At 50.9% G+C, this 18,596-nt stretch overlaps 5 protein-coding genes across 6 annotated transcripts; 4 read left to right on the forward strand and 1 right to left on the reverse strand.

Annotated features, from left to right (window-relative positions):
- Positions 1-4,240: 4,240 nt before the first annotated feature.
- On the reverse strand, positions 4,241-7,600 carry LOC120706265. The gene has a single exon (XM_039990868.1). The coding sequence runs from the start codon at positions 7,312-7,314 to the stop codon at positions 4,510-4,512; it is 2,805 nt and encodes a 934-aa protein (XP_039846802.1). The 5' UTR covers positions 7,315-7,600; the 3' UTR covers positions 4,241-4,509.
- Positions 7,601-9,697: 2,097 nt separating this feature from the next.
- Positions 9,698-11,314, forward strand: LOC120706266 (cyclic nucleotide-gated cation channel beta-1-like). Its single transcript, XM_039990869.1, has one exon. It carries the CDS (start codon positions 9,872-9,874, stop codon positions 11,066-11,068), a length of 1,197 nt encoding a protein of 398 aa, XP_039846803.1. The 5' UTR covers positions 9,698-9,871; the 3' UTR covers positions 11,069-11,314.
- A 275-nt stretch (positions 11,315-11,589) lies between these two features.
- LOC120709682 (NAC domain-containing protein 100-like) lies at positions 11,590-13,156 on the forward strand. Its single transcript, XM_039995353.1, has 2 exons — positions 11,590-12,724; positions 12,813-13,156. The coding sequence occupies exons 1-2, from the start codon at positions 12,523-12,525 to the stop codon at positions 13,154-13,156; spliced, it is 546 nt and encodes a 181-aa protein (XP_039851287.1). The 5' UTR covers positions 11,590-12,522.
- Positions 13,157-13,260: 104 nt separating this feature from the next.
- On the forward strand, positions 13,261-13,884 carry LOC120706267. The gene has a single exon (XM_039990871.1). It carries the CDS (start codon positions 13,318-13,320, stop codon positions 13,876-13,878), a length of 561 nt encoding a protein of 186 aa, XP_039846805.1. The 5' UTR covers positions 13,261-13,317; the 3' UTR covers positions 13,879-13,884.
- A 1,153-nt stretch (positions 13,885-15,037) lies between these two features.
- On the forward strand, positions 15,038-18,563 carry LOC120706268 (isoflavone reductase homolog IRL-like). 2 transcript variants are annotated; one of them, XM_039990873.1, is made up of 3 exons: positions 15,038-15,380; positions 17,411-17,855; positions 18,162-18,563. In XM_039990873.1, the coding sequence occupies exons 1-3, from the start codon at positions 15,060-15,062 to the stop codon at positions 18,326-18,328; spliced, it is 933 nt and encodes a 310-aa protein (XP_039846807.1). In that variant the 5' UTR covers positions 15,038-15,059; the 3' UTR covers positions 18,329-18,563. The 2 variants fall into 2 exon arrangements, with proteins under 2 accessions (XP_039846807.1, XP_039846806.1); XM_039990872.1 differs by lacking the exon at positions 15,038-15,380 and adding an exon at positions 16,668-17,138.
- The last annotated feature ends 33 nt before the right edge of the window (positions 18,564-18,596 follow it).

Genomic DNA, 18,596 nt, shown 5'->3' on the forward strand with positions numbered 1-18,596 from the left:
ATTTTGCTGCAATACACCATTTGAGGATTTCGCACTGCGATTGAAACTTCCTGAAAGCGTTCACGAAGATATGCCATTGTACCTCGAAGAATGCACTCAATAATTGCCTCCAGAGGAAGGGAGCGGCATGCCTTGAGTACCCAGTTGTACACCTCAGCAAGATTTGTTGTCATCATTCCGTGTCTTGATCCATCTGTATCTGCAATCAAAGCCCATTTCTCTATGGGCTCATTTTTAATCCACTCGGAGAAGCATTTGACCGATCTTCTCCCCTTTCTTCTTCTTGTGACACGTGCAGGCTCGCCCTCAATTGGTTCTAAGCCCCGCGGTTCCTCTTCACGTGCCACAACAGGTTTCTTACGAACATCTTCCATATGACTGGTTGTCAGCTTATCGAGAAGGGCCCACAATTCATCGAACTTGCAACGCTGATTCTATTTACACATTTTCTTGAACAGATCATCGAGACGCTTGCTTCTAAACTGCGAGTAAAAGTTTGCACCCATATGGCGCATGCACCATCGACTATGTAAGTCAGGCCAAGCAACGTCAGCAGTGCGACCTTCCTGCAATTTCTTCACAGCTGACAGTATGCCCTTATGGCGATCATGGATTACACACACGTTTGGCCGCTTACAAACCACCGCCCGCTTGATCAGTGAAAGGAACCACAGCCAGCTTTCGGCATTTTCGGATTCAATAAAAGCAAAGGCAATCGGCACAACCTTGTTATTTGCGTCCACCCCAATGCAAGTGAGCATTTGACCTTTATACATTCCTGTAAAAAATGTACTGTCGACGGAAAGAACTGGTCTGCAGTGTTTGAAAGCTTGAATCATGCAACCAAAGGACCAGAACGCACGCCTAAGAACTCTATCACCATTACCATTCTGGTAGTCATCTATGTTGATTATAGTTCCAAGGTTTCTACTCTGTAGTAGTGCCAGGAGATGTGGGAGGTGGTGGTACGAATCTTTGTACGAGCCAAACCTCCACTCAAGCGCCTTCTGCTTTGCTCGCCATGCCATGTCATAAGATATTTCATAGGAGTACCTATTTGATATTGCAAGCATAATCTGGAAAGGTGAGATGGAAGTCTTCTTCACAATTTCTCCATACAACACAGTAGCCACAAATTCTGCTGTCATGTTTTTGTGCTTCACAATAGTTTCTGAAAGCTTGCACGAGTGGGCAACGACGATCGAGGCCACAAAGTTGCTCTCAGCCTTCGGCAGATACCCGTGAATGCGCCACAAACAACCCGGGGCGAGACACTTGACATCATAAGTGGTCGGATTGGAAATGACCACCTTGAATGGTTTCTTTTCTAAGAAAGACCACTTCTTAGCAGCATGCTGCAAGTGCTTCTTATCATGAAACAGTTGACCACTTGTGATCTCAATTTAATTGTACACCCAGTTACTGTCATGGCCGTCATTAACCGTAAGCTCATCCATGCTAAAGTTGCCCCAATCATGAGGGACAGTATCTTTATTTTCAAATAGACGGCCATCTCTACCTTCAACTAAGGTTTTGTACTCCTCGTCATCTAGATCCATTTCATCAACTATTGTCTCATCTAATTCCCCTTGATCAGCAATCATGTGACCTCCGAATTCCCAATTGCCAGCTTCAGCTTGATGCTCAGCTTGTTGGTTGACTTCAGGCTGCAACTGCTGATCCTCTGCAACTGAATTTTCAGAAGGCCACTCGGTTTCAGCGACCATCTCAGTTGCAGCAATGGCATGGCTACTCTCCCCTTGAGTTTCGTTGGCTAGTTCTTGCTGAACGAGCACAACAAGAGGGAATTTTATTTTGTTGGTAGCCATATGGACCAAAGCACGCCAACAATTCGAGTTGCTCATCTCACAAAGTTCCCATTGCCAACCATGTTCACGTAGTCTTGGAACCACTCCACTAACTTTGATCCTCCAGTAACTTGGGTCGACTTGCAGAAAATCATGCATCCAACCTAATACATCCGCATGACGCATTTGCAATGGATTTGGAATTGTTGTATCTACATACTAAAACTGACTCAAATCTACCTCGGAATCGCAATAATTAATGAATCCGTTGCCATGATGAACTCTGATATTTACTAGTTCTGAACTCATTTCTGGGTTCGACTTCCCATGGGAGTGAATATTCTGAAATTTAACTGCGTTTTGCATTAAGTGGTAGGCGATGTTCCCGTCGATAGTGAGGCACACGTACGTGTGTTCATAGGGGTGTGAGTGTCTGAGTCGTAGTGTGTAATCTCAAAAAAAAAAAGTCTCCTAAATATGTGCCTTTCAGAAATTTTGAATGATTGATTAAGGCTTTTGTGAAAACTGTTTCAACAATTTTTAATAGATTTTCAACATTTCATGTTCAAAATGTTGGGATTGTAATGTCAAAATGCTGAAAACTGTAAAATTCAAATTCAAATGTTCAAATGAAGATAGATATAGATAGAATAGACTCAAAGGTGTTTTCTTCACCACAATTCCATAAACCCCTATTTATAAATGTGGAGCGCATTTTATGGCCCTGTTTGTTTACGAGGTTTCCAAACGCGCAGCCGCGATGAGCGAACGTGGCTCAGTTCAGTTGCCGACGGCCTCGCGATTTTCAGTTCAGTTGTCGACGGCCAGACAACACGCGTTCAACGCGAGCCGTTTGGCGCGTTTATTCCGCTCATTTGGCTCAGAAGCAAAGCGTTACTCTGCTTATTTGGCTCAGAAGCAAAGCGAACGCGAAAACAAACAAAGTCTATACTATAATCGTGTTTGTTTCCGCTTATGCGGTGCGTTTGAGCCAAAAAAAGCGGAATACACCCGCCAAACTCCCGGCGTCCAACGCGCGTTGCAGAGTCACGCGTCGCAGAAAAAGCTGCAGTTTCAACGTGCGGCCACCAAAAAGCGACGGAGCTGAGGTTGCGTTTTGCTTATACGCATCGCGCTTACGCTGGCCACGGTCCCAAACAGGGCCTATGTGGCATACTGGAGACAAATTCAGAGGCTACCAGAACATTACGACTATACTTAAAGCAGAAATTTTCAAGATATAGTACTCTAGGCACGTAAAATAACCTGCAAGAAGATGGAAAATACTATTCAGATGATCGTATCAGATGCTGCATTTCAGTGGACATCATTGTGTTCTTTCGCATTCTGTTCGCTCAGATCAACAGCTACAATACGAATGAACTTGTTTCAATACCACAACAACTTCGACAAATGATAAGCCCTTGAATCATGATATACTATTAAGTATTAACAACAACAACAACATAGCCTTTTTTCCCAAACAAGTTGGGGTAGACTAGAGATGAAACCCCCAAAAAAATAAGTTCAAGGTTCAGGCACATTGATAGCTAGTCTCCAAACGCTCCTATCCAAAGCTATCTCTTTAGAGATATTCCAATCCTTAAGGTCTCTCTTAACCGACTCGTCCCACGTCAGTTTAGATCTACCTCTACCCCTCTTTACATTATCGACCCGCTCAAAAACCCCATTACGCACCGGCGCCTCAGGAGGCATTCGTTGAACATGTCCAAACCATCTCAGCCGATGCTGAGTAAGTTTCTCCTCAATTGGTGCCACCCGACCCTATCCCGAATAACTTCGTTCCGTACTCTTATCCCTCCTTGTGTGCCCGCAAAACTACCGCAACATCCGCATCTCTGCTACACTCAGTTGCTGGACATGTCGCCTTTTTGTAGGCCAACATTCAGCACCGTATAACATCGCCGGACGAATTGCTATCCTATAGAATTTGCCTTTTAGCTTTTGTGGCACCCTCTTGTCACAAAAGATGGCAGAAGCTTGCCGCCATTTCAACCAGACAGCTGAAATTCTATGCCTAACATTTTCATCAATGTCGCCATTCTTTTGTAGCACCGATCCTAAATACCGAAAAGTATCCTTCTGGACCACCACTTGCCCATCTAGACTACCGTCTCCCCCCTCATGCCTAGTCGCGCTGAAATCGCACATCATGTACTCGGTCTTGGTCCTACTAAGTCTGAACCCTTTCGACTCTAACGTGCGTCTCCACAGCTCTAACTTCCTATTAACTCATGCCCTACTCTCGTCAACTAGCACCACATCATCAGCAAAGAGCATACACCAAGGGATCTCAACTTGTATATCCCTTGTGACCTCATCCATCACTAAAGCAAATAAATAAGGGCTCAATGCTGACCCCTGGTGTAGGGCTATGTTAATAGGAAAGTCAGTGGTGTTGCCATCACATGTATTAAGCACTTGAATCCTGATATACTAGAGCAGGGCACCAGAAGCTGCGACCTTATTAGAGCATATACAATACACGAAGCAATGGCACAATAGCCCCCTAAGATTTACAGGAGTTCCGAACCACAGCTGCTGAAATGGTCAAACAATTTAGTTCGTCATAAACATAAGATGCAGTAGCTACAACTAACAGCACAGCAAACAGAGACACTGAGACACTAAGTTCTCTAACTACCAAAAGGTTACAGCCATAATCCTCAGAGTGGCAGAGCTAAGGAGCAGTATTAGCAGATGGTTTACTAAGCATCCTGTCAACCTTTGCCAAAAGGCCGTGCATGTCCCCGAGAAGCTTATCTGGGACAGGATTTAGCCCATCTGATGAGGTTGCCTTGTTTAGAGCTGAATGACGGGCTGCAATCATCTTCTCAAGGTTCTTCCTGATATCTGTGAGCGGAGGCTTCGAAGCAAGAGATGGTGAAGGCAAAGGCGACGGTGAAGGAGATGGAGAAGGCACACTCAGCTGGATTGGAGGAAGATACTGGAGTCGTACTGTAGCAAACGGAGCCCCAAACTGACCAAGAAGTTCTCGGTCACGGTATGCTGCCTCAGCTTCAGTGCTTTTCCCAAACACAACACGAGCATTGCGGGCAGCTTTTACAATTTCAGTCTGAGACTCTATCAAGTAGCCATACTTGCCAAACGTGGCGAGTAGCTCCTCTCTGGAAGGGACAATGACACCAGGTGTGAACTCCACGAGAATGGCTGCTGGATTATAGAAGTCCTGTGCAGTTTTCTTCTTCTTTTTATTAGGAGTAGGATTAGCAGGAACAAGGCATGTGCCATTCACAACTTCACCAGAGGAATGATTTGATGCAGCTCCAGCAGGTAGCTTCACCTTCTGGACAGGTGCTTCATGCTTTGGACACTCATCTTTGAGTGCATGACTCGGAGTGACTACATCTGTGCCATTAGTGTTCTCTTTATTAAGCAATTCTGGCACCAGGGCTTGTAGAGAAGCATAAGATTGCTGGACCGGACGCATTTCTACACTTCCAGGCTCTTTATTTTCATCTAAGGACTGGGCCATGTCTTCATGCATAGGAGATGGTCCTCTGACAGCACCTCCCAGATTCTCAACTACGTGAATATTAGCTTCCAACTTTGTTGCTTCCTTTGAAATACTTGTGTAAGGCACACCTGCAACAGCACTTTGCACATTCTTATCTGTGCTAGCATCAACTTCTGACTCTGTTGCTTCCTTGGAAAAAATTCTTTCTGAAACTGCAACAGAGCCTTGCACATTCTTGTCCCTGTGTATACTAGCTTCTGACTCTGTTGATTCCTTCGAAACACATCCGACAGGGATGTCTGCATCAACACTTTGTACACTCACATCTATGTGAATATTAGCTTCTGATTCCGCTGTTTCTGTCTGAACATTTCTGACAGGCCCACCTACAATAACAGTTTGCATATTAGTTTCTGACTTTGTTGCCTCCAATTTAGCATCATTGCATTTTGCGGTCTCTTCAGGCAGTGTGTTTCCCACGGCTTGAGGTTTTTCCAGAACAGATTTATCATTCTCTTGGACCTGCTCCTGCCCTGGTTTTATTGCCTCAGGAACTGTAGCTGAATTAGGACATTTGAAAAGTGATGGTTTGCTCTTCTCATCCTGATCTATACCCTTTGCACTGCTTCCTGCCTTCGTTAGGGTTCTTGTATCTTCTGCTTTCACTTGCCTGATAGGAACCGCAGGGGTAATTGGTATACCAGAGCCAAGTGTACCAGCAGGAGAGGTCTTCTCCCGCTTCTTCCTCTTGATGGAAGAGCCACCACTCCCATCTCCATCTTTTTTTCTGCCCCTCTTTGACACACGCTTGTCTTGTTCAAGAACAGGATGTGTATCAGAAACCGGACCTGGAGCAATATCCATGCTGACATTTCTAAAGGTATGCGTCACTGGACACTCATGTGCATTATAAGATGCATTGTCACCACCCTCTATGAATTTTGAGCTTCTAAATAAACCGAGAAATCCCTCTGCAGCCTCTGAAAAAACGACCATATGGTGGGGGTCCTTCCCTACGCCCCGCACCAGCAGCAAGACATCTTCTACAACAATGCTGTCTGGCAATGGCAATACCTTACTGTCATCTTCAGCGGCTTTGGGCACCGATGCCTTCGAATCAACTGGCTTACGGGGAAGCACAACCACACCCAAGTCGGTGTATGGAGGCGAGAGGTACTTACTCCTCTTCCGCAACCGCTTCCGGGACGTTACAGGCCCAGGGCTGTCACTCTTGTCCTCATCCTCCCCCACATCCAACTCCTTCATCACTGTGGTGACACTGCGCTTCTTCTGCATTGGTGTCTCCTCTGGTCTCTTCAACGGCATGTCGTCGTCCTGAGAGAGCCAATCATCAGCATCTCTATCTTCGCCGGCGGGCACGTCAAGATCGATCTTGTCCACAAGGTCCTCGAGCGGGCGCTGCGGGTAGTGCCGCGCACCACCTGGACCCCATCCTTCCCCGAACGCGCGGGCCCAGCTCTTGAGCCTGGCGCGGTCCACCAGGCCGACGGGGGAGGCGCGCGCGCCCAATGCGGCCGCCCGGAGCGCCGCGAGGAACTCCGCGGGCTCCAGGTTCGCGACCCCGACGGCGGCGCAGCCTTCCTCCCTGGGCGGCGGGGGCGGGACGCAGGCGCAGGTGAGCTGGGCGCGCAGGGCCGCAACGGCGCGCGCGTGGGCCTCCTCGACGGCCGCGAGGAAGCCGCGCGCGGTGCTGCCCCGGGCCATCGCGTCGGCGTCGGGGTCCGCGAAGCGCCGGACCTGCGCGGGAGGGGGGGCCGGCGTCGCGCCGGACGCGGCGGCGGCGGGTTGTCCGAAGTAGCGGACCTCCGCGCCGCGGGCGGCGGAGGAGCCGGTGGCGGGGCAGGCGGCGAGCGTGCGCGCGGGCCACCAGCAGTGGCGGCGGGGCTTGTAAGGCTTGGCCCAGACGAGCTCCCCGGCGGCTAGGGTTTGGGCCGCCGCCGCCGCCGCCGCCGCGTCCGCGTCGGGGACTGGGGTTTTGGGCTCCATCGGCGCGAGAGGAGCGGAATGGGGGAGGCGATGCGGCGCGAGTGGCGTGAGGAGCGGTGGGTGTGGGTGAAGGGCGGATCGGATTCGGTTGGGAATAGGAAGCGGGAGCGGCGCTGGCCGCGGCCGGGCTGTAGGGACGCGCCGCCGGGCGGAACGGAGGAGGGAATAAGGGGGGAGGTGGGGGCGCGGAAACCTAGCCGCCTTCACCGCCCCCGGCGGCGGCGGCGGCAGGGCGCTGGGGGTCGCCCGTGCGGGTGGGTGGCGCGGCCTCGGGGCGTGAGCGAGTCACGGGGACGAGCCGAACCACACTGATGAGTGGCAAATGGAGTGGGGTGGGGTAGGCTGGTGTGGGCGCCCCATTTGTCTGGGGAATCCACCACGTAGTAGGCGTCACGCGGTACGGCTGCGACGGGAGCCCAGGTGCTCAGGTGGTCCGCGGCGCATCGGCTCGGCTTGGGGGACGGCCGCGGCGCACGGCTGGTCTGCTGCTGCTAGTGGGCCATCGCCGCCACACAGATAATCTTCGTACAGTGGGCGTCGCAGCCCGTTGGCCGATTCCCTCGCGCCCAACAAAAGTTTGCAATTGATAAGAAATCAACGTGAAGGAAATGAACTAAAAACACTTCCAATCAGTGATAACTCTCCATCTAGTATAGCTTTCTAAGGCTGTGTTTAGTTTCAAACTTCAAAATTTCAATTTTTTGTAAATCATTTGCATGGTGTATTAAATGTAGTTGGAAAAAAATCGCATTACACAAATGTACTGTAAATCGCGAGACGAATCTAATAAACCTAATTAGGCCGTGATTAGACACTAAATTGCTACATTAAAGCTACAGTAAACTGCTCTAATGATGGATTAATTAGACTCATTAGATTTGTCTCGTAGTTTACAGACGAGTTTTGTAATTAGTTTTGTGATTAGTTTATGTTTAGTACTTCAAATATGAAAAAAATTCTCTATCAAAATTCAAAAAAAGGGAAACTAAGCACGGCCTAAGGTTAGAATTACCAAGTCAAATATTGCTCCGATATCATGCCACCTGACTTCATGCTTCTTATGTAACGTCGCCACTCAAATATTGATCCGCAATCTTATTAGGGCTTGTTTGGATACGGGTGGATTGGAGGAGAATGAAGGGCATTGAGTCCAAAATGAACTAATTTCCCCTTCAATGCCTTCCATTCCACTACACTCCACTACTAGTATCCAAACATGGCATTAGGGTGATTTGATCGATCGAACTTCACTTTACAAGAGGAGAAAAATATAACGGCACATCCAGAGACAAGAAAATCTTGCAACATCTAGCGTGGAAAGGCTACATCTGGTGGTGGCTTGCATGAGGAAAGGTCAGATTTAATAACAACTCACATAGTCCTTGAGTGGTTCTAACATGAAAGGGCAGCTTTGGTGGTTGTTAGAATATAGCGGTGAAGTTTACGAAGCAACATAACATAACAGTGGTATTGGAGAGGTGCCAGATGACTGGAGCCTGGGGGTTTACGGGAAAGATTCGGCAAGAAACGGATAATCCGTACATCAAATTTTTAACCAGACAAAAGATGTGATATATTGATCCCGCATGCATTTATTGCAATGAAGCGAGAACGAAGAAGATGATTTGAGCTAAGTCTTCTAGCTTTCTTTCTTTTATTTTACAGCTTTCTTTCTTGTATTTGTAAAATTCCTCGTTTGAGCTAACATGTTGATTTGGCGGAACGCTATTAGTTCAGCTAACATGTTGAGCGTCATGGGCCGTCTTCTATTTTTGTCAGAAAAAAAGGCAGGTGTGGGTTCTGTTTGGGCCCTTGTATACGAGCGAGAGCTTCAGTTGTAGTGATTCTTTGCCACCTCGCCTGTTACTGTGAACTGAACTTGAAAATTGTCAAAGAACGGCACAGAAGTAATGATTATCCGAATGATAATTTGGAACTGTAGCTATGTTCGAATTAAAAGCATTGTACTGAATCTTCTGAAACGTTGCAAAATGAAAGCACACAGCGCCATCTGCTGATGAATGGAGGACCATCCGTATGTGAGCAAAAGCAACAAAGTAAAAACGAAAATATTCCATCCCCTTTTGAAACAGGCCGGCCGGCCCCGTTGATCTCTGCTTTTTCACCGCCAAAGAGGCGAAATGCCGGTGAAAGAAAGCCGGGATGGCGGAATCTTCAATCCGGAGGTCGGAGGAAATGTTCTTGGCCAACGTTGACAGAGATTCCAAGTGCTGGCACTAGGGCTAGCCGCAGAGGGAGGAGCACTTCAACGACCTCAAGCAAGGAACACACACGTACCCACCCGGCCTCCAGCGATCGACGCCCGCTGAAAAAGAGAGAACGCCAGCAGCACGATAAGACGCAGACCGAAAGAGCACGGCGAATCCGATGCCGGGAACGGCTGAATGCCTCACGAAATCAGTTTCCCCTCCGGTAGTTATAAATGCGGAGAGGGCGCCATTGCAATTCGCAAGGCATCCATCTAGTAGCCATCGGAAATTGAAAAACCAGCCAAAGATCACCGAGCTCTCTCGATCATCTCCGGAGTTCAGGAGGCATGGCCGACGACCAGCAGCTGCCGGCGCAGCGGTACTGGTTCCCGTACTGGAGCGCGCCCCCGCAGCCGCCGCCGCCGCCCGCGCCCGCTCCTCGGCCGGCGGTCCGCCCGCAGCTGTCGAGGCGGGACACACGCCCGGCGCCCCCGACGTCGTCGCCTCCTGTAACGCCATCCCCGTCGCGGCGGCAGTCGCACCCTCAGCCGGCGCCGGCGCCGGCATACAAAGGCGCTGGTGGTGGTGCCCCTTCTCCGCCGGCTCAGCCACAGCTGACGCGGCTGTCGAGCAGGCCGTCCCCATCGCCGGCCCGCGCGCCGCCGCTCTCGCCCATCAGAGAGCCCAACGCTAGTACTGCTCCGGCGTCGGTTCCGGTACCTGTTGCCAAGGAGCCCAAGCCAGCTGCCACTCCTCGTCCTACTGCCCATGAAGTTCCCAAGAAAAAAGACATCATCATCCCGCAGGAGAAAACCATCCGTGAACTGCCTGCAGATTCCAAGACACACAGCAAGGCGGTAGAGAAGGAGCAGAAAAAGGAAAAGGATAAACAGAAGGAGGAGGAAGAAAAAGAGAAGAAGGAAAAGGAGAAGGAAAAAGAAAAGGAGAAAGAGAAGAAGGAGCACAAGGAGAAGGAGAAAGAAAAGGAGCAAGACAAGACGGAGAAGGAGCGCAAGGAGAAAAAAGAGAAGGATAAAGAAGAGATCAAAAGCAAAGAGGCAGCCGGCAAGCACGGCCACGGCAGCAAACTGCATAAGGAGCTCAAGTCAGACGTCGCGGACATGGTGCACAAGCTGAGCACCTCGGCGCCATCGTCCGGCGGCGGCCATAGAAGCCCTACCTCGGCTGCAGCAGGGACGACCATCATCACGCTGGCCGGCGAGAACAAGGGCGCGTCCATGAAGATAGACGGCGCCGCCATGGCCGACGGCAAGGCTGACTCGGCAGCCAGGAAGGAGCATCGCGGCCGCAAGCTCGATGACAGCGTCGTCGCTGGGGGGAAGGACCAGGCCGGGAGCAAGGGGCTGACAGCATTCGTCAACAGCAACGTGCAGGTGATCAACAACTCGCTGGTGTTGCAGAGCTCCTGCAGCGGCGGCAACCCGGGGGTGCACCTCAAGCTAGCCACCAAGTCCAAGAGGAAGGGCGACGGCGGCGAGGAAGCCGGAGCCAACCGTGGCTCTGCTGCTGCGCCGAAGAAATGATCGAGCTCCAGGCCTCCAGCCACCGGCCTCCCATGACTATCGCGATCAGTGATCAACTGGCCAAATCAACCATCGATGTGCATGCAAACAGAGTGTTCAAGCTTGCTTAGCAACGATCGTTATGTATTCGTTGTAACCAAGGAGACTTTAGCCTAAAAAACCTAAGCAAAAAACAATTAAGACACCGATGGTAAAAAAAATCATTTACAGACTAATACGCAAGGGAAACCTCGAACCAAATGTGAATCCCCACGAGCGCGATCAAATTAATTTGTAGCTTGTTTCCAAGTGCTAACAGTTGGGCCGGACGCTATGGCTAACTACTGGGCTGGCCCGGCATGATGTTTAGCCCAGTTGCCAGTCTGGAAGAGAAGTCTTTGTCTCGTCTCCTTCTCTCCCTCCAAAAACCTTAAGGGGTGGTTGTTGTTGGGTTGTCCCTGCCTGGCGGTATGGCTTAGTGACAGACAAACCAAACCGCCCATGGTTTTGGGTACTGATGCATAGATAAACTTTGAGCGTGTTTACATTTATGTTCACTTAGTTTAACTGTGATACATGCTCGGTTTTATGTGATGATAAGCACAGCTTAAAAAATCATCCAATAGATAGATACACCAATTGTTTACATTTACAACAACCAACAACAGATACACAGAGTAAACTTTGTAGGAGTAGCGCACTGCACACGTTCTCTTTATGTGTAATATTGATCGAGTGAAGAACATGACATTCTGTAATAATTGCTTACCGCATCATGATAACTCGTAACTGGCCTTATTCCAGATGGATGCCACCAGCCCCTATAGGGTCAACATGAAACTTTCGACAGACTGTCTACTTTTGCATCACAAAGGTCTTGCAGCCCCAGAACACATGTAGAAGCACGCACATATAGACAAGTGGACGACCACTGGCCATGCACTACAGCTCTACATTCATGCAAATGGGTTGGAGGCACTATGCATGGGCAACACATATCCCTCTGGAATTGCAAACCGAGGCAGAAAAACCGGAGGAAGATCACAATAGGCACGCTGTCAGAGAGCTTCGAGATGCCAGGGTACGTGTCATCAGCAGCCACAGCGCGGCGCAAAAGTGACTGTGTGGTACGCGAGGACAAGCGAGGCACAGATGGAAAGAATGAAACTCCAATGGCTAGTAGAAACGGACATCACCTGAAAAACAGGGAGCGGCGAGAGGCTTCTCCTAGATGCGGCTTCCTTACACACGGCTCCTTCCTATTTAAGCCGTTGCAGTATCCGACTAATTGCACCATAATAACTCGGCATACATCCATCTTGGTGCTCACTCTGAGAGATTGGCAGAACAAGAAGTATCCGCACATGTATGGCTCACTACTCTTTTTTCCCAATACTCTAGAGATTTGTTTTGGCTCAGTATAGTCGTTTGCTTAGCTTACTGGTGATCGTGGTCATTTAAGAAGCAAGAGAACCATGGGAGATCAGCATCAGCAACAAGAGCCACAGGTGATGCATGTCAGCGGCAGCCTTGAGATGCCTCCAGGGTTCCGCTTCAACCCTAGTGATGAGGAGATCATCACCTTCTACCTCACACCCAAAGTGCAGCAGAGGAGCTTCACCTGCGCTGCCATGGGGGAGGTCGACCTTAAAAGGACAGAGCCATGGGAACTGCCTGGTACGTGTACCCACGTGTGTACTTCTCATTTAGCCCCTGAACGCAAGGTTGCGAGTTGCATATTGAGTCCTCGAATCGCATGGTGTAGGCAAGGCGAATATAGGAGAGAAGGATTGGTACTTCTTCTGCCAGATGGACCGTAAGTACCAAAAGGGGTCGAGGATGAATCGGGCAACAAAGGATGGTTTCTGGAAGGCTACAGGCAAAGATAAGGAGATCTACAGGGTCACAACAGGAGTAGCATTGCCAGAGCTCATTGGTATGAAGAAGACGCTCGTCTTCTACACAGGAAGGGCTCCTAGGGGCCAAAAGACAAGCTGGATCATGCACGAGTATAGGCTCGAAGGCGACGATAAGCTCCCCTACCCTGCAGCCAACTCGATCTCCACCGCCACCATGAAATCTTCCTCTGCTTCTAAGGTGGTGCACTAGCATACATGCATCAATATTACTTATATATTCGCTTATCCTAACCTAATTTCATTGTCGGTTTACTTATGGAATTCGTGCAGGAAGAGTGGGTGATCTGTCGCGTGACTCACAAGATCACAGGGACAAAGAAGGCACCTACGTCGCCACCCTACAACAATACCATGGACAATATTGGGATTGATCATAGTAGCATCCACATGCCCTTGCCACCTGAATTTCCCTTGCTATCAGACTTCGCCATGGATCAGAGTAGCATTCACATGCCCCTCCCACCAGAATTTCAGCTGCTACCAGACTTCACCATGGATCAGAGTAGCATCCACATGCCCCTCCCACCAGAATTTCCCATGCTACCAAACTTCACCATGGACCCAGCGGGGATTTACAACTCCACCACCGACGTAAGCTCTTTGTTGGCGGCGGATGTGATTCCTCCTAGTATTGCAGGCATGGGCATCGACACACCTCAGATGAACGGTGCCTCACTTGGGAACTCAATGGCCGTTGCGCCACAGATACCCTTCTACCACCGGTCTAACATAGGAACAATAGATGCCAGCGGCTTCATGGCTGCACCGCAGGGCATGCCTTCGTTGATGGTGTCACAGGAGGGCACTGGGATGAGTCTTGATCAAACCAATGCCGTTGAGATATCATCTATGGTATCTATAGTCCCAGAATCTACGACCACCAGGGATATGGATTTCTTATGGAGGTACTAATGAGGTGAGCTGTGAGATGCAAAGAGAACATGCCACAAATATGAATGTAAGCAGGTGGCAAGAGAGTTCAAATGAATGACTGGAAGGATATTTGTAGTCTCAACTCTCAAAACTAGTCATTGAAAAAGATCCAACAAGTTTTACATGCACGGGTGCTTTGGTGCCCTGAAATTTCCACCATCGAAGCTCCGTATCAGTGTAGTAACTGAAACTTTTAACTAGCTGTATGAATTTTGTTCAGTGATAGTATGCTGTGCACAGAACGGAGCTTCCTCTGGACTAAATGGCTCAGCTCTGAACTCTGAAATAAAAAAAACCATAGACTAAGTTCATAACTCCATCCTCTGGACTAAATAGTTGTTAAACTCTGAATTTAACCATATACACTAAGTTCATAACGCCAGTGGAAGCATTTGGTGCCCACTAGAAACAACTTGAAATCCAACATCTCGTGAGTTTCAAGCTCTAGTGCTAGTGTCCGATCGCATAGGAGAGCATCCTGTGCACTGCACAACCAGGACCAACTCAAATCCTTGTGCATAGTGTCCGGTGCTGACCAGAGCTATTCACGACTCTGAATCAGCTACGGAACTAAGTCCAATCCAGTGGTCATCGTCAAGCGGAAATGTCATTCCAAAAATACTCCAAATTGATCGATTTGAGTTTTGACTTTGATTCTTTATTAAGTCCTTGCACTTTTGAGCCATCTAGCGCTAGATTTCACAAGCTTGTATGGAAGTTTCAATTGTAGGTTGTTTCAATAAATTTAAATACATAGTTTTTCTATATATCTAAAACATAGCGTATATCTAAGTGCATAATAAAAACTATGTACCTAAATTTGTTAAAGAAACCTATAATTTGGAATGGAGGGAGGACTACAAAGCAAGATTCATCCTTAAATATAAATGTTGTTTATATTTGTAATCGGGATGACTATATACAAAAAAAAATCACGAGGAAATAAAAAAAATATTGAAGGCGTGCGACGCATTGTCGCATTGACTTGCTCCGTTGCCATTTGATCTCACGAGTGAGTAGTGACGCTGTCTGGGATTTTGATCTCACGAGTGACGCCGCGAAGACGACGGCCAGCTGTTTATATAGTATAAGGCAAGGCCGGCAAGGGCAGTTACACTACCTCGCAGCGGGCTGGCGATCAGTCCAAAGCATCGAACGGCATGGCCGCTGAGAAGAGCAGGATCCTGGTGGTCGGCGGCACGGGGTGCCTGGGCCGGCACGTTGTCGCGGCCAGCGCGCGGCTGGGCCACCCCACCCTCGCGCTCGTCCGGGACACGGTGCCGTCCGACCCGGCCAAGGCCCAGCTGCTCAAGAGCTTCCAGGCCGCCGGCATCACGCTCCTCAAGGGCGACCTCGACGACCACGGCAGCCTGGTGAGCGCGGTCAGGCTCGCCGACGTGGTCATCTCCACCGTCGGGGTGCGGCAGATCCCCGATCAGACCAAACTCGTCGCCGCCATAAAGGAGGCCGGCAACGTCAAGGTACGTTGACCGGCTTGCCGCTCCGTGGCGTCGGAGAATTCGTCTTTCCTGTTCGTCTCTCGTCGGATCATTTATTTTGCCGAATTCGTACACGCTCTGACGCGCAGAGGTTCTTGCCGTCGGAGTTCGGCCTGGACGCCGACCGCTCGGAGGCCGTGGAGCCGACCAGGTCCTTGATCACGGCGACCAAGGCGGCCATCCGCCGCGCCGTCGAGGCCGCGGGCGTCCCCTACACGTACGTGCTGGCGGGCTACTTCTTCTGCTACGGGCTGCCCGGCGTCGGGCAGGTGCTCGACCGGGCGCCCCCCCGTCGACAAGGCCGTCGTCCTCGGCGACGGCGACGCCAGGGTGGTGTTCGTGGACGAGGCGGACATCGCGGCCTACGCGGTGCTCGCCGCCGGCGACCCGCGCGCCGAGAACAAGACGCTGCACATCAGGCCGCCGGCCAACACGCTGTCGCACAACGAGCTGCTGGCGCTGTGGGAGCGGAAGACCGGCAGGGCGCTCGAGCGCGTGCACGTCCCCGAGGACGCCGTCCTCAAGCAGATCCAAGGTACCCCTTCCTGCTTCCTCCCTCCCTAGAACATTGCTTCGATCTCACTGTGAAATCTGAACTGACATGAACTATGAGTGATTCACAAATCGATCTGCAGAGGCTTCGATTCCGCTGAACCTCGTGCTGTCGATCGGGCACGCGACGCACATCAAGGGGGAGCAGAGCAAGCTGGGGGTCGACCCGGCGTCAGGGGTGGACGCCGGCGAGCTCTACCCGGACGTGAAGTACACCACCGTCGATGACTACCTCAACAGGCTGCTCTGAACAATGCAATCCGTAGTGTCTCTGATCTGGTGGTGATCAGATGATCACGCGTTGAATCGAAGGTGATGTCAGTGTGTGTGTGATGGAGGGGTGATGGCACAACACAATTGACCAGGTCAAGTCACTGCCACTCCTGCCGTCTCATGAACTGTGGTTCCATTCCAAGTGATAGGCACCGTCTTGCCGGCTGAACTTTATTTTTTTTAATGAAGCTGAAGTACTGAACTGCTATTGTTAATGAAAGTGTGTGAAGTGGACGTGCGTTTAGTTATAATGTCTTTCTGTCGTAAGCATCAACTAATCCTGACTGGAGGTAGTACACACTACTACACGCCGGCATGCGGCATGATCCGATCCACTTGGCCGGAAAGATGCCAAGTTCACCATGGAAGGCTATGGCATCCACAGACAGATGCCCTCGGAAAACGACGAGTACTGAATACAGATAAGTTCAGGCTTCAATAAAAAATCTGCAGACACGAGCAAATTTGGCATCACTCGTGACGCAGAGCAAGCACTGCCACAAAGTGACCAGGCTCGCTCCTGCTCACGTCCTTCCTCCGCCTCGCCATCGCCGGGCCACGGCTGCCGTCAGTAAGTCCCGCTCGGGAGCCCGGATGGCGTCGGAGAAGAGCAAGATCCTGGTGGTCGGCGGCACGGGGTACCTGGGCCGGCACGTCGTCGCGGCGAGCGCGCGGCTGGGCCACCCGACCTTCGCGCTCGTCAGGGACGCGGCGCCGTCCGACGCGGCCAGGGCGGCGCTGCTCAAGAGCTTCCAGGACGCCGGCGTGACGCTCGTCAAGGGCGACCTCTACGACCAGGCCAGCCTGGTGAGCGCGGTCAAGCTCGCGGACGTGGTCATCTCCACGGTCGGGGCGCCGCAGCTCGCCGACCAGACCAGGCTCGTCGACGCCATCAAGGAGGCCGGCAACGTCAAGGTACATCGGCCTGCCGATCACCGATCTGCGCGTCGATCAGTTTTATTTTTTGAAGCTGCCAATCGCAAATTAGCTAGCTGTTCGCATATTCAGGGCTCGAAATTTCACGAATTTCGGTACTGAATGGATGGAAGATATTGTTCATCCCTCGAGATTTCCCCCAAATCTCTGCTGAAATTTTTCGAAATTTGGCGGTGAAGAAAAACCAACCTAGGCCAATATCATAGCTTTGTTGATGCTTCGCACACGGCTATGCATACTATTACTCGCAGAGGTTCATCCCGTCGGAGTTCGGCCTGGACGCCGACCGCTCGGGCGCCGTGGAGCCGGCCAGGTCCACGTTCATCACCACCAAGGCGGCCATCCGCCGCGCCGCCGAGGCCGCCGCCGTCCCCTACACGCTCGTGTGGACGGGCTACTTCTTCGGCTACGGGCTGCCGGGCATCGGGCAGGCCGTGGCCCAGTCGCCCCCGGCCGACAAGGCTGTCGTCCTCGGCGCCGGCGACGCCAGGGCGTCGTTCGTGGACGAGGGCGACATCGGGACGTACACGGTGCTGGCCGCTGACGACCCGCGCGCGGCGAACCTCACGCTGTACGTGAAGCCGCCGGCCAACACGCTGTCGCACAGCGAGCTCCTGGCGCTGTGGGAGACGAAGACCGGCAAGGCGTTCGAGCGGGTGCACATCCCGGAGGACGCCGTGCTCCAGCAGATCCAAGGTCAGTCGCCTTGCTGCCTTGCATCCAACGTTAGATGCTCCAGCTCGGTCGCAGATAAAATTAAACCTCTCACCAGGTTCAATTTTTGAAACTTAGGTTGACCGTTTGTACAGTTTTTGAAATATTTAGTTTGGAAACAACAGAAGACCTGTAGATTCTTCTTGTCTCGGAAAATATTTTCACACTCATACATCCATTATACCTGTGTTCTAATCAAATTTCTAACTTGAAAAGGTCATTCTTCCGGCTGCTAAATATATACGAACTGATTCTGATACACCGAGTGGGGTTTTAACAATTCTGCAGAAGCTCCGACCCCGCGGGACAAAATCCTACTGTCGATCGGGCACGCAGTGCACATCAGGGGGGAGCACGAGTTCGAGATCGACCCGTCGTCAGGGGTGGAGGCCACCGAGCTGTACCCGGACGTGAAGTACACCACCGTCGACGAGTACCTGAACAGGTTGCTCTGAATTTATAGTGCGTCCTCGGTGGTCCGATGATCGTGTGCGTCAGGTAGTCACCGGTGATGCGTCGGCCACCGCGCCGTGCTGCTCCCCGGCGTTGCGCCGACACGTGCAGCCAGCGACCTTGAAACCCTGTAACAGATTAGCGGATACTAGTAATCTTGTTTCTGATTCTGATCCGCTCTTACTTTTGAGGAGTCGATCACAATTCACAATCCAGTAAGGTGGGATGTTGGAATTTCGAGCCGTCTCATCGTCACCTGACTGCACTACG

The sequence above is a fragment of the Panicum virgatum genome, chromosome 5K (assembly GCF_016808335.1).
Source record: "Panicum virgatum strain AP13 chromosome 5K, P.virgatum_v5, whole genome shotgun sequence".
NCBI classification, from domain to species: domain Eukaryota; kingdom Viridiplantae; phylum Streptophyta; class Magnoliopsida; order Poales; family Poaceae; genus Panicum; species Panicum virgatum.

Excerpts from the sequence above, each read along its gene's own strand:
- LOC120709682 (XM_039995353.1), top strand. The coding sequence starts at position 12,523 with ATGGGAGATCAGCATCAGCAACAAGAGCCACAGGTGATGCATGTCAGC. Across the intron at positions 12,725-12,812 it reads AGAGCCATGGGAACTGCCTG|GCAAGGCGAATATAGGAGAG; the intron begins GTACGTGTACCC and ends CGCATGGTGTAG.
- LOC120706266 (XM_039990869.1), top strand. The coding sequence starts at position 9,872 with ATGGCCGACGACCAGCAGCTGCCGGCGCAGCGGTACTGGTTCCCGTAC.
- LOC120706268 (XM_039990873.1), top strand. The coding sequence starts at position 15,060 with ATGGCCGCTGAGAAGAGCAGGATCCTGGTGGTCGGCGGCACGGGGTGC. Across the intron at positions 15,381-17,410 it reads AGGAGGCCGGCAACGTCAAG|AGGTTCATCCCGTCGGAGTT; the intron begins GTACGTTGACCG and ends TATTACTCGCAG. Across the intron at positions 17,856-18,161 it reads CGTGCTCCAGCAGATCCAAG|AAGCTCCGACCCCGCGGGAC; the intron begins GTCAGTCGCCTT and ends ACAATTCTGCAG.
- LOC120706267 (XM_039990871.1), top strand. The coding sequence starts at position 13,318 with ATGGACAATATTGGGATTGATCATAGTAGCATCCACATGCCCTTGCCA.
- LOC120706265 (XM_039990868.1), bottom strand. The coding sequence starts at position 7,314 with ATGGAGCCCAAAACCCCAGTCCCCGACGCGGACGCGGCGGCGGCGGCG.